Source organism: Spea bombifrons, chromosome 2, assembly GCF_027358695.1.
Source record: "Spea bombifrons isolate aSpeBom1 chromosome 2, aSpeBom1.2.pri, whole genome shotgun sequence".
NCBI lineage: Eukaryota > Metazoa > Chordata > Amphibia > Anura > Pelobatidae > Spea > Spea bombifrons.
Genome location: NC_071088.1, coordinates 87372447 through 87391764, shown reverse-complemented (window position 1 = coordinate 87391764; position 19318 = coordinate 87372447). Strand labels below are relative to the sequence as shown.

General features: G+C 37.6%; 1 protein-coding gene across 1 annotated transcript in view; it reads right to left on the bottom strand.

Annotated features, from left to right (window-relative positions):
• The window catches only part of DMD (dystrophin), an 870543-nt gene that overhangs the window by 525864 nt on the left and 325361 nt on the right, over positions 1-19318 (bottom strand). Inside the window, exons 18-21 of the mRNA XM_053455059.1 lie at positions 13312-13435; positions 12415-12502; positions 7986-8227; positions 5322-5502 (exon numbers count right to left, since the gene is read on the bottom strand). Coding sequence (XP_053311034.1) covers positions 5322-5502; positions 7986-8227; positions 12415-12502; positions 13312-13435 — 635 coding nt within the window. The remainder of the gene's footprint in view (positions 1-5321; positions 5503-7985; positions 8228-12414; positions 12503-13311; positions 13436-19318) is intronic.

The following is a 19318-nucleotide window of genomic DNA, read 5'->3' as shown; positions in this document are numbered from 1 at the left end:
TATGACCACCTGCCTAATAATGTGTAGGTCCCCCTTTGGCTGCCAAAACAGCCCTGACCACTCAAGACATGTACTCCACTAGACCTCTGGTGTGGTATCTTGCCCCAAGACATTAGCAGTATTCAACACCTTGAACTCGTTGCTGGGTTCCTCAAACCATTACTGAACCATTTTTGCTGCATGGCAGGGGGCATTATCCTGCTGAAAGAGGCCAATGTCATCAGGGAATACAGTATAGCATGTACATGGTATGCAACAATGCAGAGGTAGGTGGTACGTATCAAAGCAACATTCACAGGAATGGCAGCACCCAAGTTTTCGCAGCAGAAAATTACCCACAACATCAAACTTCCTCCGCTGGCTTGCCTTCTTCCCATAGTGCATCCTGGTGCCATATGTTCTCCGGGTAAGCAACGAACACACCGGGCCATCCACGTGATGTAAAAGAAAAAGTCCACCTTCTTCAATTGCTCCGTGGTCTAGCTGTTATTCTCACGTGCATATTGTAGGCGCTTTCGGCAGTGGACAGGGCTCAGCATGGGCACCATGAATGGTCTGTGGCTACACAGCCCAGTATTCAACAAACTGCAATGAACTGTGTGTTCTGCCTTTGTCCCCCGGTTCACCACTTTTTCTTCCTTGGACCACTTTTCATAGGTGCTGACCACTGCAGACCGGGAACACCTCACAAGATCTGCAGTTTTGGAGATGCTCTGATCTAGTTGTCTAGCCATCACAATTTGGCCTTGTCAAAGTCGCTCAGATCCTCGCGCTTGCCCATTTTTCCTGCTTCTAACATATCAACTTTGAGGATGAAATGTTCACTCGCTGCCTAATATATACCACCCACTGACAGGTGTCACGATTACAAGATTATCAGTGTTATTCATTTCAACTGTCAGTGGTCATAATGTTATGCTTGATCGTGTATATTGCAACCTGAATAACATTGTGACAGTCTACTCATAACTGTCTCAATACAGTCACATGTCTGAGCATTAGACATATGAAAAATCAAGATATTGATGAATTAAGGCAAGGAGTTACACACGCATTGATTTATCTCCACATCTTTTTACATGAACAACAAGCCTTTTTTATCCAAAGTCAATGGATTCATACAAATCATAATGCATCTGAAGTTTCAAGCAGAAGAGCACACCAAATTGGTATCATTTGTTACTTCTCAAATATCCGTTCTATTCATTTGGACTTTGCTGTGTAGTTCATTATGTTAGTCAACTTAAGTAAATAATAATACCAATCTGTGTTATTTTATTCTTCATTGTTTATTCTCTTGTTTCTCGTACCATATACATCATACCACTTAGACTCAAAGAAACATATGTTACACCACTTACACTGACAGATAGGAACAATACACGATAAGCTAAGCATTCAACAAAAGGTGCACAACTACAAGAAAACTACAAGATAAAGCTCACACTGATAGAAAGATACATTACTACACTTACACTTAAACAAATGTATACTAACCACTTAAATCTCTTAAGACTATGCAAGGAAACAATCAATCATGCTATACACGTTAGATAGCTTGTAACCAACTTAAAGCAATTGGAATAACATTCTAAAGGCAGTTTTGCCATGATTTAACCTAATGTATGAACGCAATCTATCATTCTGCCTCACAGATTAGTGTTTATGGAGTGTAATGTGATTGACTGCAGAAAAGTCAATTAAGTAGGAAGTTATTCATTAACTATAAAGCATAAATCTTACACAGAACAGCCAAGACTGTTTTAACTGACATTTTAAACTAGGGGAGTATAGAGGTGACTATGAGCACTGATATAAATAAGGTACACCCTTCACTGAAGGATGAGGAACGTTTTAAATTATTGTTGTGTCACAGCCCCGGCTCCCAGCACTGACAGGCAGCTATCGGGTGCCGGGTATGTCGGGTATCAGAGGCTTTGCAGCAGCTCCCCGTTGCCGCCAACACCGGGGACAGGATTATCTGTCTGGGGGTCCCGCTACCAGCAGGCAGGCAGATGCCTGTCGGCGCAGAGACCCCCAGAAGCATATACTTACCTGTTCCCAGTGCCCTGGAGGCTCTGGCAGCAAGAACACAGGGGGCATGACCATGCCACGTGGCTGGAGACGCAGCTCTGACGGACAACTGGAGGTGCGCTGGTGACATATGTTTGAGGGACGGGGATAGACCTGGTGCTGGATTTAAAAACCCAGAAATGCTCTGCTCTGGCACCCTGTTGTGGTCCTAAACTGTGCATTAAAACTTGTGTTCCTGATCTCCATATTATTCAAGCGCCGCATAAATTGTTGGCGCTATATAAATAAAAGATAATAATAATAATATTGACCTTCAACCTGTCTGACTGCTCTTTTGCCTGGTGATTTTGTACTTCTGCCTGTGCTCTAGGTGTACCAGCTAGGCTTGTCTGACTACCCAACTCGTGTAAGGACCCCTGGCTTGTATTACTGCCCGCTATGTGTACTGGCCCGGCTATCCTGATTATCCTGTTTGTTTTAACCCCTGCTTTGCTGAGTTACCAGTTGTGTATCCTGTCCTGAGCTGGCACCTGAAACTTGCTATATCTACTTAGTACCGATACTTACCTGCTTGCCTGAAGGCCTCCTTGCTGTTGGGATCTTCTAAGTCCTGGTTTACTTTTCCCTTGGTAGCTGTATTCTGGGCAGAAGAACCTTTGACAAGTTGTTTGGCTTTGTCTTGAATTACACAAGGCAACCACACAGATGACTCACATAAAGAAGAATGTCTATGATCATCATCAGAATCAGGGCTGGCTCATGAGGTTACATAAAGCAGCCATTTTCTGAGCCAGCCATGTAAAATAAAGATATTTTATGAAACCCTCCCTCAATCCCCCAGTGACTCACACACACACTGGCAAACATATTTACACACACTCTCACACTTACACAAACTCATACACTCACATTAACACACATACACACTGATGCTTACACATACTAACATACACTTACACTCTGATGCTAACACATAGTCCCTCCCACTTACAGATACACATTCATGCGCATACACACTTACACATTCATGCTGACACTAGCGCCATTCCAAATTTGACTGGCCCTTTGGACTCTCCTAGGGACACTGCCACTGATGAAAATGTTTCAAGAATTTTGTCTGGTAAAGACAACACAGCTAGAATACATTCAGATGGGTAATATGCAACATACATATTATGCAAAACTACAACTATTTTAAGGACATCTCAGAAAATACCACAATACTTTTTAAAAACTGTCTTTTATAGGCTAGTACTAATACATTTTTGTGGGCGTACCCCTTTAATGGTATACAATACAAAAATGGGATTAATAAGAGCACATTAATTTGTCTCTCACTGTTAAAATCAAATTAATTATCTTTAGTAGGAAGGAGCATGCGATAAGGAAAATTGCAATGAAAATTATATTTTTTACGCAAGCTGCCTCTGTCCATGAAGCCTGCTGATTAGATAATTATGTGACCTTTGCCAGGCTTCATCAAATGACAGAAGCAGCTGATAGCAATGTTCATTTGTTTCAAATCAATTAGAGGAAAATCATAAGGTTAAAATATGCATTACCAAAAATGTGTGTTAAGATAAAAATGATTTGCATTCTACCAAATAAACAATATTAGAATTCAGTTGGATCTGCATTTAAATGTTAAATATATAAATGTGAAATATATACATCTGACTGTTTAAAACCAAACTACAGAGGGAAGTGCCTAAAGTGTTGAAATTTCCACTATGCCCCTTAAAAGTAACAAGAGGTTGATATTTAACTCTATGTACCAGCTGATAAATAAAATTGCCTAATTTATTAATTGATTTTACATTTCCATTTGGAAAATAAGCTAAATAAAAAAGGAAACATAAAAAGAAAAAAAAATACTATTAATTTTCTTTTTATTTCATGCTAGCTTTACTCATTAAAACAAAAGAGAAATTGAGAATGAGCAAATAAATAAAACCTGAAAAATAAATTCAAAAATATGTCCCACATCACACTTTGTGTGGTTTAGTTTTACTCTTTAGCCTGTTGATTTAATTGCTGGTTTTGGTGTGATTATGTATATTGTTTTTTACCACCTGACTTGATTGAAGGACTTGTATGATCATATATCAGTATATATGTGGATAACCACACTGGCCATTTTTTTTCCAGGACACATATTCATTTCACATGATGCTGATCTATGTATGTAAAGGGTTACCCCCTCCAGTATGTGGGGAGGTATCAACAAAAGAGAAGTCAGTTATACCGTTTGAAAACAAAACAAAACAATAATACACACACATAAAATGTGCATTATATCCCCATACTCATTACAGTCTGCAAATGACAAGAACGAGTTCACATATTCACAATTCTTCTATACACATCACAATGTCAGTGCGCTTATTTTATCTACAGTAATTTGTGGTTGCCAGCTCCTCCTAGAAAGCAAGAGGGACACCGGGGATCAGATGGAGGGAACCTACATTGAATAAATGATGTGCCGTGTCTTCCTCTGGTCACTTTCCCTGCAACCCAACTTAAAGGATAACCATTATCGTTTTTAATTTCTATTAATATATTACATTAACTTCAAATCTAGCCGAGGAAATTGTGATGATGTGACATACCTAATGTCGTAGCCAACCTCTTACAATGTGCAGTAAATAATATTTTTCGGTAATTTATGTCGAGTACAGGGTATAGTCAATGAAAATGATATAGTATCCGTGAAATCTGCATATTTATTTATTGGCATGGTTTGAACAAGTCTGCATTACAGACTCAAATTAATGCCAGAATGCTAAAATAAATAACAAAGGGGATATTTTAATTAGTCTTGTGACATTTAATTAAACATTCATTGCAAAATGAATTACTTTATTCTAGCACCAACATAGATTGCAAGAAGAGCATAGATAAGCAATCCTTTAAGATGCATTTTTAAGGGTTTGGAATAAATCTAAGAGGATATATTTATTTTTTTCTTGTAGATTTTTTTTTGTATTGGGTAGAAAGGAAAACAAACTGGTGTAATGACTATTAGTCATATGTAGATCATTGGGTAATAACATGAAGTGTAGGTGCACAAATAATTGGCAGTTATTGTCAGAGTACACCCAGAGAACATCTGGGTCTCCATGTATTTGAATTTCATTTCTGAGAATATATATTTTTTTATAATTAATAAGTTAAGCAATGATACATCATCCAACAACATTCTGTTCACTTAAATGTGCCATTAGAATCCTTATAGTTTATTACTATTCAATAATTACAGTTCCATATGCTTTGTTGGTAGCACTTACTGTTCTGGAGCTGTTTTTCTCTAGACTGTAAATTAGAGAGAACTAGATTATAATGGTTGAGAAAAGCTGCTATATCGGCATCCAAGAACATTGGCCTGTGTTCCTTGTCTTTCAGTTGTGTTCCTTGCACTTGTAAGGATCCGACTTCAGGTTTAAGTGCTGACAGATGGCTAACTTCATCCTGTTTCAATGAATGAAACAATCATTATAAAGCATATTAAAATGAACATGGTCTGAAGAAAAAAGCCTAACCAGACAAGATAATTAATAAAGAGCTCACTCGCACAGGTGTTATTCACACCTGAGCACACACATCTTTGACATTCCTTGACATTCCAAGACAAAAGTGTGACATTATCATCATTTTGAAAAGGCAAAATATACTGTTTCAGTATATGTTTCATTGATATATATCTGAAGGACCACAAATACACAGTTCTTAGATGCCCTGTTATGTATAACATAATTTGCCCTAAGTGAATGCAAAGGGCCTGTGATGATATGCCTTCAAGACCTTGACAATGTCTAAACTATTGAGAAATGTTAGCGGATAAATTAGGCAGAGTTCAGAATCAGATAGAAACCAACTGGAAGTGCAACAACTGGATACAAAAGGAGAGCATAATGTGCTTCAGAGTAACAAAATAAAGCAAAATGTACAATCCCATTACAGATTTTTTGAGTTCTTTAAAAATGGACACTCTAATTGTACTCCATCACCACTGTAATTACAGAATAATTTGTATGAATTAAATAGGATGCCAACTTGATATAATCTGTCTTCTTCTCCTGCTCCTTAATTTATCCCTCTTTTATAATCTCATATTGTGCCAACAAACCCAGGGCTGGCCCTTTTAGCATCCTAGATGAAAAATGTTACAGTGGTAGCCCGGATCAGCCCTGTAACCTAGGCCGCCACTCAGTTTGCCAGTATGGCCGAGCTGGCACTGTAAAACCCACTCTTCTTTTGTCTTTGCATTATTATTATTATTATCCTTTTCAGTCATATCCCTTGCATTGTTCTTCTGCTCTTTCCCTACATGCCCCTCTATGGAAACAAGCTTGCCTGGAAATGTGGCTGTGGTGGCCTCATCCCAAATGAACTCATAATAAGTGGACAGATTAAACTAAAGGATGTGATCTTCACAATTACTTCCGGCTTTTCTTTTCTCTCTCCTGAAACATATTTATTTTCCTTTATCCCTTAACAAACCCTTCACCTTTCCTCAAACCTATCTACTGTAACCACAGCACTCTTTTCTCCTGTGGCCCCTAGAATGCATTCTTTGTGTTTAGCAAACTGTGCATCACCTTTTCGTTTAGCCTGCTTGCTCTCACTGAACTATGCCTCCACTGGCACTACCTCTCTTGCTCTGTGTCTTAAGGTGGCCTCAACTTCAGCCACACCACTACACTTGGAGACACACAGAGAGGGAAGCCTTCTGTCTCCCAGCAGTACCTCCTGGTATTTGCCACCAGTTCCCTCTATTTTGTTTCTTCTGAAGTTCACTCTATCAATCTCTTTCCTTAACTTTCCATGTTTGCCACTGTGAATTCCTCCCAATTATTTCATCCTTTTCCTGCATGACTTTCACATTCTCTCCTTCACCATCCCCACATCTATCTTGGGATCCCTATTGATGGTCCAGCCAAATCTGCTTCTGCAAAACCATTATCTCTCCCCTCCTCCTTTGTTCTCTCACTATGGACCACTTCCCCCACGCAGCCATGCATTTACCTTCTGTGCTGCATGGGGTAGTGACATATTCTGCCTAATCGGCCTAGGGCAGACTATGCCACTGCCCCATGCACTGTGATGGCCACCAAATTGACCTGGAGACACTACCATCTGTTAAGTAACAATAGTTTTTACTCTATGATCTTTGACAGCAAAAAGCAATTAAAACACATGTAGCCAACACAGCAGGTAAATAGACTTAGTCCCAAAGTAATCCAACAACAACTTACTTCCATATATTACAGATGTCACTGTGTAATACAATTGTGTATGGGATGTTTGGTAACCAGCACAGAGATTTTAGAAACATAAAATTCTAGATTTTCTGCCAAAGTTATCTTGCCAATAAGTTTTCTTGACTGGATCAGTGCCACTGATCATGAAGTTCATGAAATGTACTATATATAAAAGTTTATTCCAAGTCGTAAAACCTTCCCTTAGTATGTCTTATAACTGATCTTTCGAACCATTAGACTGCGCAGTTACAGAAAGTAAAGCTAGCAACCTACATCGTTTAACCTCTTTTGCCACACAATAAAATATTGTTGTTGCCATCAAAGACAAGAATTAGTGATGAAGTACAAGATTGTTGCTTACGTTCCTGACTTTTTTGCTTTAAAGGTTTGGTCACTTGGAAGACAAACACAAACTTGGAACAGTGACATGTTTATGGTGTAGTTGTTAATGTTTTGGAGCCAGGTGTCAAATTGCTGATAAACATGAAAAGAAGACAAATCCTATGTGTTACCATAGAAATAAATAACAATGTTCTCTTTAGTGATTTGGAGTTTGTAATACAGTTATTGTGGATATATTTAAAGGCCTGTTATTTTAGAACAATGGATCATTTTTGGAGACCACATATTTGGCGAAACCCCAAATAAATACGGCATAGTAGAAACTTAAGAACAAACAATTTTACTCACCTTGCACTTTTCTAATTGTATTTTGACTGCATTTGCCTCTTCCGTGGGTGTACTTTGTGCTTTTAGCCAGTTCTCAGCAGAAATGACTGCCTGTTCCAGTTGCTGTAACTGGGAATAAAAGGCGAGTATACTGTTCTGATACTCCAGCCAGGAGAGTCTTTCACTCAGCAACTGACAGAAGTCTGTCCATCGATTATTCAGATGTTGAGAGGCCTGTTTGATGCTGTCAGTGTTAAGGCCATCTATAGGAGAAAAAATATTATAATTGCACAGTCTATTTTGTAAGCAAAACACTTTATTAATTTAAGCAAAGAAAAAAGCTGATCGGAATACTTAGAGGCACTCATTAAGAGAAGTAGTCCAGGCCTGTACTTGCTCACCTGGTGAGACAACTATTTCATCTCACACAAGTGGCCTCTGAGATGCATTAAGATAAAATGTCTGGATTTTTTTTTTATCTTTCTTCCTCTTTTGCAGAGGAAATGTGTCATTCTTGAACTAATATATAGTTTGATTCAATGCACCAAAAAAGTTCAGATTGAGAATAATTTAGAATAAACTCCAAATACTGTTCATTGGCCAACATAGATGCATAGGATGTCACATTGGGCTTTGACCTAATCTGATTTTAACTATGGAAATGTCAGGGTGACACTAGAGTATTGGGGTTTTGTATAAAAGTTTAAAAACGCGTGTTTTTATCATATCAACAAATGTTTCAATTAATTGGAACATTCCATTGATTCGATTTGAATATTTTTATACATAAAACGAATTCTAACATAAAGCATGAACAGTGAAAACTAAACTTACTGCCCCAAATAATATTCAATTGCAAATTCTTTACATATTATTCTTTTTTCATTATGAAATATTTTGTCATAGTTTTGATATATTAAACTGATGCAAATGAAAATGATCTCAACGTAAATTGACGCACTAAGCATTTTCTTACCAGTAAAATAAAAAAAACCATATAAATACAATCGTGTCTCCAAATCTGTCATTCCACACATTTCTAGCAACAAGTCCCAAGCAACCAAAGCACAATTTATAAAGGTTTAGTCACTTAAAGGTTTTCCCTTGGAAAAAATAAATTTATTTGTTTGAGCGTATTCTAACAGAAATTCGAGATGAAAATGGGATTTGTTACTTATTGTTACATGATCCCCACTGGAATTTCACATAAGCGTTATGCGACATTTGTGTACTGCAATTTACTTAGAAACTCACAAATCAACCCCAGTGAGGGTCTTCTGCATAATGCATTGTTAAATCAGTGAAATGAATTTCAGTTGTGATTTGTGTGTTATTATGGAGTCCAGATCACATGCTCATTCCTGGTTTAATAAACCTGTTCAGTACTGTAATAAATCGGATTAGTCATATGGCCCAATTGGGATATTCATTACCACAGTGCAGAGTGATACTGACCTCAGTATTTGTATTCTAGGTTTGGATAAGCAGTGCTTTAAGGGGAACTCCTACTTTACTTTTTTTTTTACTACAGTCATCTTCTGTAACAGCACAAAGTACTCACAAAATACAACAGTTTGTATTAAGATGTGTAATATGCGTGGCCTGCTTTACTAGACAAACATGTCCGTATCCCACTGCTTTAATGTAACCAATAGAATGTTCCAGTCTTCTTTTGCATTCTCAAAAACCACCAGCTCAATTTGCTGTTTCAGTTTGGAAGGCCACCAACATATCACATGATGGCCTACGCACCTGCCAAGTGGCCTGTTTTTTGAGGGGCAGTCCATGTTGTCAGACACTGTCCTCTATGGTTGCCCCACAGTTCCAGTGATGTCCCTTAATTTGGCCAGGGAGCTGTAAAAACAACAGGGGTCTATGTAGTTGCAGTATAGACCTTCATTGCAGCTCCCACATGGTCTCCTCATGACACTCTGAAGCTGAGCACTGCAAGGTTGCTCTTTGGGTAAGGTAGGTGGGTGGCCAGTGTTCCTGCCCACTTCGGCAGCCAACCTTACCCACTTCTGCAACATACCCTACCTTTCTGTTCACACTCCTTAATGTAGATTTTTCAATTTGGACACCTAAAAGGCTGTGGTATCTGCCTAGCATGATAACTTTAGATCTGTACAACTTGAAAAAGCTAATTTGAAAACCCAATTCAAACAGCTCATCATCGAATATATTCTGTTTAATCATTATTCTAATTGTTTACTTTTTCAGGCCCTAGCGACTAGCTCCATATGTTTTCAGGTGTGGGAACATTTATGTCCCTATGTGATTTTATATTTTGGCAACATCTTCCTATTGTCAGTTTTCTTGCTTGCTGTGGGCCAATTCAATTTTCTTTTGTAAACAAATTATGTCTACTTAATCTGGTAACATTTGGAGTGCCATTCAGGTGTGAAAGTCTGAATTCTATTAATGCATATTAAACAAAAGTGAAGACATTAACCATAATAAAATTACATTATACATTCAGAACTGCAGCTGAAATAGTGAACTGATCATTTATTTCCAAAGGGATATGGGTCATTACGTATAGTGCAATCCATTTAGTTCATCATCTTCTCTACTAGTCTGCACGATATTTCTTAAGAATATCATGTGCAAATGCACATGAATTGATACATTAACTGGCAACCTGTCAAACATGCTTGTCATTAACAATTGAAATTAGAGAAGAATAAGATATCATTGACTAAGTTGATGTGCTGCAACTAAGTGGTATTTGAATGAAAAACATAATGCGAAACATTGATACAATTGGGCCTGTGGTCATTCAAGTTAACTGAGGTTGCATGCTCTTGCACTAGCAAAACTCACATATACACTAATACACTTATACAAATGGACCAAAAAAATCTCAGACACATTTTTTTTTATTTGTTTTTTGGTCAATTTGTTTTTAGGCAAGTTTTGTTTCGGTTCATAGCAATTTGGTAACAAAATGTGTTGTCGCTCACCTTCATTCACTCTTTCATTCTCTTCCATAATCTCTCACACTCTCATTAACACTCTCATTCACCCTTTCTATGAATGAACAGCAGCTCCACTTCTTCTCTTGCCTCTTCTTGTTCCTGTCTTTTTTCTTCCTTCACTTCTGAACCTGACCTCCCGATGAACTTTTGCAAAAGCAGAATGGGGAAAAGCTGTCCCCATGGCTCCTCCCTTTTACAGAAGTGCACACAGAGGCAAGAATAATGCAAATAGATTTGCAGAGAAACAAATGCTTTTCCAGTCAAAAGGGTGTGGCCGGAGGCACTGCCCTTTTGCAGAAATTCACCAGGAATCCAGGTTCAAAAGGGGGTGAAGAAAGAAGACACAAGGAGCAGCGGGAAAAGAAAGATGAAAAAAGACAAAAGAACAAGAAGCTCTTTTTCGTTGTTATGTTGAAGGTCCCTCCTTGTTTTCAGAGATTTGTAGGAATTGCCAAAATTGGCAAATTATGTTAAAATTGCACATTTTGCCAATTCAGGCAAGGCCATGCCAGGAACTCTTTCTTAAAATAATTTTAAATCCCCAATCCCACTGGGAACTGGATGGGTTAGAGGTCACAAGGGCTGGGGTCTTTTCCCTCTCATGTTTTATATAGAGCTATCATAATCCACATTTCTCACAGAAACACTCCAGAATATTGTGGAAAGCCTTCCCAGAAGAGTGAAAGCTGTTCTAGCTGAAAAGGGGAACCTACTACATATCAATGTCTATGTATTTAGAATGCAACATCATAAAAGTCCCTGTTGGTATAATGGTCAGGTGTCCCAATACTTTTGTCCATATAGTGTATTTACAATGTCACCAAATGCTGATTCATATGAATAAAACAGTATTTTCTCCAACGTGAAACAACAAAATTCACACGCAGAGCAGAAGCCCCTGATGTTGACAGTGACATGCAAAATCTGTGTCGATTTCTACCATCTGGTATAGTGTCAAGGGAAGTATAAGGGCCTCAGGACCTATAACACCTGTCCAAACACTAGCTCAGACAAGCAGCATGAATTCACCTTATACATACTAAAATGCTTTCTGACATCATATCATGGAAGTGGATACAGCATCCACTAATTACAACATTTCACAAATACAATAATACAAATGTCAATTGGATTTCAGGAATTATTTCTTGAATTTTTCTTATGATTATTTCTATTGTTCAATACATTACAACAAATGAAATATATACACATATGTGTAATCGTATTTTTTCAAGTGTGGGTCAGTGATACAATGTCTGTCTCTATCCATGTGTCCAGAAAATGTGGTTGCCTTGTCATTCTATCTATTCTAGCTAAGCCAAACCCATGAACATATTGGTGATAATATGCCAGAATATTACTTTCTGACTTAGTCCGATAACTAAAATATTAATTAAGCTCACTTTTTAACTGTATGCTCACTTAGTTTTTGTTTCCAAAAGAGATGATTCAAGCAAGAATAAATTAATTACCATTCAACATCTGTTCCATCAAGGTTTCAGCATTTCTGTTGGCGTCTTGCAGTTTCCTGTTTTTTTCTGGTTTTTCACGTTCTATGGCCTGTAGCATAAACAATAAATATTAAGACTTACAATGACACACTGTATAATTTGTTTGCAAGACTGTGTCACTGATAGGTCACAACTACTGCTGAAGCAATGCATTTTAATTCTTACTCTTATAAAGATAAAAGCAAAAGAGAAATCGGTCAGTGACCGATTAGCAACATCTCTCTAAAGACAGTTGATCTGTTTTTAGATCTGCTTGTCACCATGAAAGGAAGATTGTATAATCTTGTTTTCATGCCCCTTCACACACCCATCAAATGCCTTTATAATGGTGACAATCATCAGAGCCATAACCGGAAAAGCGGGTGCACCAGATGTCCAAAAGAGTGATCTTAGATAGTATGGCATTGTGTGTCCCATGCCATCAATGTAATATGCTTAGTACTGTCACCTTCATAAGTGTTATGCTTAATCTACATATATGCATAACCACAAATATAGGACACATCACATATATTGGACACATTTATTAAGGAGAGGGCTTTTCAGAAAACAGTATTTAATTGTTCCTACTATATTTGAAATTACATACACTGGGGAATGATGGGGAAAATACCTTTTTGGATGGGGGTTGTATGGTGTTATGCCAAATGTTATTATGGTATTATTGAATGGTATTATTCAATAAAGCAATTATGAATTCTGGAAAAACAAAGGTTTTCCGTTGTAAAGTGTAAGCTGTTTATAAATGCAATATAATGGCAACTGTGGCAAAACAACAAAAATCAGCGTAGGTCCTCAGACAAAAAAAAAAAATACTCACACTCCTATCACTTAGAGGGTTAAGCAGAGATATCTTACTTTTACTTTCTTTGTGAGGTCAGTGAGGTCTCCTTCTTTCCTATAGATTGCAAATTCAGAACTTTGCAGAATAGCCTCAGAGCGTGTCATCCAGCTGTGGAGTTCTGTTAAGTCAACATCAAATCTAAAAAAAAAAAAAGAGAGCAAGACAAAAAAGCTGTATTATTGATAGTATAGCAAGCATCCACCTCAAAATTCAGAGTGGCAAATTAAATAGTATCAATAGTAAAAATCATTTCCACTCTTGCACAACAAATGTGTGTATGTGTATATATATATATATATACGATGTCAAAAAATCAGTGTATTGCAGAGTATGCGGTGATACCTTTTTTATTGGACTAACATAATATTTAAAAGACAAGCTTTCGAGAGTTATCCTCATCAGGTCTGAAGCAATACTGATCAACATGATAGAGGTTACAACTTAAAACAAGTGATGGTATAGGGGAAGGGGAGTTTGGGGGTATAGCCTAGGCTATAAGAAGATTGCCAAGACCCTGAAACTGAGCTGCAGCACGGTGGGCAAGACCCACAGGTTTCAGAGGACAGGTTCCACTCAGAACAGGCCTTGCCATGGTCGAGTAAAGAGGTTGAGTGCATATGCTCAGTGTCATATCCAGAGATATGTATGAGTGCTGCCAGTATTGCTGCAGAGGTTGAAGGGGTGGGGGGGGCAGTCTGTCAGTGCTCAGACCATACATCAAATTGTATCCCAGAAGGACGCCTCTTCTAAAGATGATGCACAAGAAAGTCAGGAAACAGTTTGCTGAAGACAAGCAGACTAAGGGCATAGATTACTGGAACCATGCCCTTTGGTCCAATGAGACCAAGATAAACTAATTTGTGTCAAGCGTGTGTGGCGGCAACCAGGTGAGGAGTACAAAGACAAGTGTGTCTTGCCTACAGTCAAGCATTGCGGTGGGAGTGTCATGGTCTGGGCCTGCATGAGTGCTGCCGGCACTGGGGAGCTACAGTTCATTGAGGGAACCATGAATGTCAATATGTACTGTGACATACTGAAGCAGAGCATGATCCCCTCCCTTCAGAGACTGGGCCGCAGGGCAGCATTCCAACGTGATAACCCCAAACACACCTCCAAGATGACCACTGTCTTGTTAAAGAAGCTGAGGGTAAATGTGATGGACTCCAGTGGGAACCTGTAAAGCTCTGGGGAACTCCATGCCAAAGAAGGATAAGGCAGTGCTGGAAAATAATGGTGGCCACACAAAACATTGACACTTTGGGCTCATTTTGGACATTTCCACTTAGGGGTGTACTTTTGTTGCCAAGGTTTAGACATTAATGTGTTGAGTTATTTTGAAGGGACAGTAAATTTATACTGTTATACAGGCTGTACACGCACTACTTTACATTGTAGCAGAGTGTCATTTTCTTCAGTGTTGTCACTTGAAAAGATATAACATATTTAGGGGTGAGGGGTGCACTCACTTTTGTGAGATATTGTATATATAATTATAATATGCAATATATTTCCAATATAATACATCGTACAATTATTAGAGAAGTCAGCAAAATAAATTATTATCACTTTGTCAGTGATAATTCCCACGCTAACATATACTCATGTTTATGCACATTATTTGACACTAGATGGTGCACAATACCGCATAAACCTTACTTGTATATTTCCTTGAAGTTTAACATATATTTTTATACTGAGCTATAGAAAGAAGTTATATTTTGAGGGCACCATATGAAGCATAGGAAAGTATGATAAGGTATTCCAAGTGTACATTATTTTCTTCAAATACAGGATGCTGTATGAGGCAGCTATCAGAACATGCCCGTGTGGTATAATAATGATTGTGACAGTAAACCATAGATTATAACATAATATTTCTAACAATAGCTTTTTATACTGTAACGGCTGTTTTCGCAGGAAATGATAAACAAAAGAGCATCGGATTCTTCTGATTGATTACAGCCTTTCTGAATGTGTTTTAGGTGAAATTATATTACTATGCTACTTTTCCATGGGCCAAATATTATCCACTTGCCCCATTGTATATGAGTAGGGTAATAAATGTACAGTATGTGATATTACTGCACTGGGCAACAGGGGAAAATGTTTGATAAACACTACTAATGTTTTCTGTAATACATACCAGTAGTTATATTATATAGAAAGTGCTATATGTGTACATGAGACAGCACTCAAAAAGCGGTACTATTAACAAAAGTAAGCAGGTGCTATACATAAGAGTGTGTCATTTATACAATACAGAAGAATCTTAAAAATTAAATGAAATACTCAAAAGTCAAAAATCAAATAGAAAAATGAAAGGCATTTTCCTCTGGAAAAGGGTAATACATGTAAGAAATAATACTTCTAACTATGATGGCAAGACAAACAAGAGCCAGGTTGGAAAATACAGCAAATATAACAAAAGGGCCTGGGTAATGTGCCAGCATCTCAGAAGTCAAGCAACCACCTACGTAGATGTGTAGCAACCTTAGCACACAATTTAGGAACTGTAGGTAATGAGCCTCGTTAGGAAAACAAATTAATACAAAGACAAAAAGAAAGAAATCAAAAGCCAAAACTATGACGGCACTAGAAATACAATAAAATGGATGGATGCCAACAAGCAATAACACAAATCCACAGCACTTACTGTCAGTATTAATGATGATAAAGTAAGCATGTGTGCAATACTCCAGCCAATGGCAGGACAACTAATCTTGGAACTTTTTGCGATGGCTCTTACCAAAGTCTTCATTGATAGATTCATTGGGAGTGATTTAGTGGGAGCTAAAATGCCTAAAATAATATGTATTATGCCATAATAATATGTAGAAACAGAATTGTGTATACATATTTCAGTTTTTTGGATGTAGAGGATAATTTCATTGTTTGTTTTCACACAAAAACCTGTTAATGTTAATGTATGAGAAGTGCCATCGCTTACTCCATGATTGTGCGCCGTATTGTTCACAGATCTAATTCTTTAGCATGACAGTTAGCAAACCATGTCCATACATTGGTGCAACCCTTTACCATTTTCCCACCAACTAAAATACATTTTATTATTGATGTTATGTTTTTTATTTTGTCAGACCATGTTAATTCTAATACCACTGTACCCTTATATAACATATTGTTAGTATCCTCGCAGCAAACTTTTATCATTATTCTAGCAACGTGACTATCTTCCTCTTAATATATACACAACAGGTATGACTTTTATCTTTTCCTCCTGATCAAATGCTTTTGGTGCTACATATATAATACAATACTTAAGTTATAGATAATCTACGTTGCAGGAGAGAAGAAGCATCCTGCTGCTAGCATTCCTTCGTTCCTGTATCAGGGTTTAATATTCAGATATATTTACATTGTCATTGTCAAAGTGAGCTTTTTAGAAATCATTATTCATCAAAGGAAGTTTCAGACACTGTTCACTGACGATCCAGCTGGTGTATGAACTTGGCAGCCATGCTATATGTGTCACGCAGAAGGGAGGGGGGGTGTTCAAAGGTTAAGGAGAGATCCTGGTTCATCAAGCAATTCATTATCTGCACATCTGTTACAACATCATATTGGTAGCTTCACAGCAAAATGTATTAGAGCCGAGAAGAACACTGCCTTTTAATTAAGCACTAAGAACTTGATGAGGTTTTTTTTGGAGGACTACACAGAAACCATAACCCGCACAGACTGCAGAACGCATAGACATTGTTGGATGCTTCATGATGTGAGGATAAAATTAGGCATGGTATATGCTAAAAGGTCTGGTTGATTATTTGTAAATTGACCCTGTATTCTATATTATTATAAAACATGATTAATATTTTTCTGTGTTTATTTCAAGGATTGCTGCTCTGCAAACACGTATTAATGTGACCAGAAATGCTCTTCTCTTTATTTGTGCGGGAAATTCACTTAAGCAGCATATAATGTAAGACTCAAAGATATGCTTATCTAGCATTAACTCGCATATTAGTGCACACAATGGCTTTCATATCCAATGAAACATCATTCGGTGAAACTGCAGGTTATGTGTTCAAGAACAACTCTTGTTGCAGATCATTATTTGAAAAACTTGTAACCAAAAACAAGAAGTGGATTGGTGAAATCAACAAAAACCTTACATTTGCTCTTTATTAACAACCCCACAGGTATAAACTACACTTCTGGTTCAAATTATTCATAATAATAATCTTGATGAAAAACAATGACTTTCTAGGGGCTACTCAATGTTCTGCAAAATGTTTCTTTAAATTTCAATAATGATGCAAGGTAATGATCTTATAATTACTAAACAGCAATAAGCTACTATTTATGATACCTGAGCCAAAATGTGGCAATTGACTAGTACTAATCTTTGCATTTACAAACCTAAATATATTTGACTTATTACATATGAGTTTTAGTATGAATCTGCAAGTTCACATGAAAAAATATGGTCTATTTTAAGAGAAGGCAAGCTGTTTTTTTTTAACTTAAAACCTGAAAACAAACCCGCGGTTACAATTATTATACAGAGCATATAGAGTGCAGAACAAATAATCCTCAATGCGGGTGATAAATGTAGTAATTATTTTGTTCCCTCTGATGATGCAAGTGTATTTTTACGATGATTGCTGGAGTTACTTCTCTATAAGGTGACCGGTGTATCATGAGGCAATCAGTTAAAAGGGAAAATGCGCTGGATTCTGGTTTGCCAGACGGCTAGTTCAGGCTTAGGCTCATAAACATGGAGTCAATGTGGTCCAGTGCATGACATTTTGTTTTCATTGCATTATGGATATACAGATGATCTGCTTCAAGGGATTAAAAACCCATACATTTCAGTGTTTAGTTGTGACACGCATCCCTACGTATAAGCATACCTGGGCTTCCTGGAGCCTTCCCTTGCGGGACGCAGCTAAGACTGCCCACTGACATCAGGGGTCGTTCCCGTGACATCAGTGGGAGGTCCCCCTGATGACAGGGGCGTTCCTGATGACATCAAATGAAGTCCCGATGACGTTGGGTTCGTTCCCGATGACATCAGTGGGAGTTCCCTACTGTGTCAGTGGGAGTTCTCGATGATGTCAGTGGGCGTATCAGGTACTGACAGCCGTATGTTATCATAAGCATGAGCGATATACTACCCTATTTGTGACCATTTTCCAACAATCACATCTTGGCAAGAAGAAACATCAATACATTTTCCATTGTAATACAAATTTGTGTGTTTTATAGGAAAATAAACAGAATCATTCTTTTGGCACCAAAGAGAAAAATAATCTTTCGCACTAGCGCCTCAAATGCTAAGCTCTATTTGAATTGTGTCTGTTCTCTGCTCAGCATCAGAACGTAAGATTAACAGACTGTACAGATGTAAGCCCACCGAGAAAAAAACCCAACACATTTTAATAGCTAAAAAGCTACTTTACTAAATCATAGATCAATTCCCACACGTGAGCTTAACATTTAGACTGTTGTTATAACAATTATAAACACCGCTCTTGCCTGCACATTGTTTCGGTGTTTTTAAATATTTTTGTAAATCCGTTAATCCTCTGTTGGCAATGAAAATGATGTATTCATTTTTACTGATTTAATACTGATACTTAATAAACCATAATAATTCAAAGTAATAATCTACACCATGTCTTTCAAGTTTAAACTTTATAAGGTGTCCCTAATGCTATTAATTCAGATGAAGTAAGGGAAAAATATCACATGACTGACAAGGGTGGTGACCACAAGTACCTTAGAGGCATTTAGGAGTATGCAATTTAAAAGTTGTTGAGTCACAACTTTCTAAGGCTAGGTTTCCACTTGGGTTTTTGTCCGGCGTTTTTTTCTTGATGAAAAACGCCAGGAAAACTGCCAAGAAAACTGCCACTGCATTTACCTGCGTTTTGGCGTTTTTTCTGCAGTTTTTTCTGGCGTTTTAGCCTTTCTGTGGAAATTGCTTTTTTTGACCTTAGGCAGTTTTTCCAGCCTTTACAAGTTAGAAGTTTCACCCAGCTAAAAGGGATTAGGATAAAT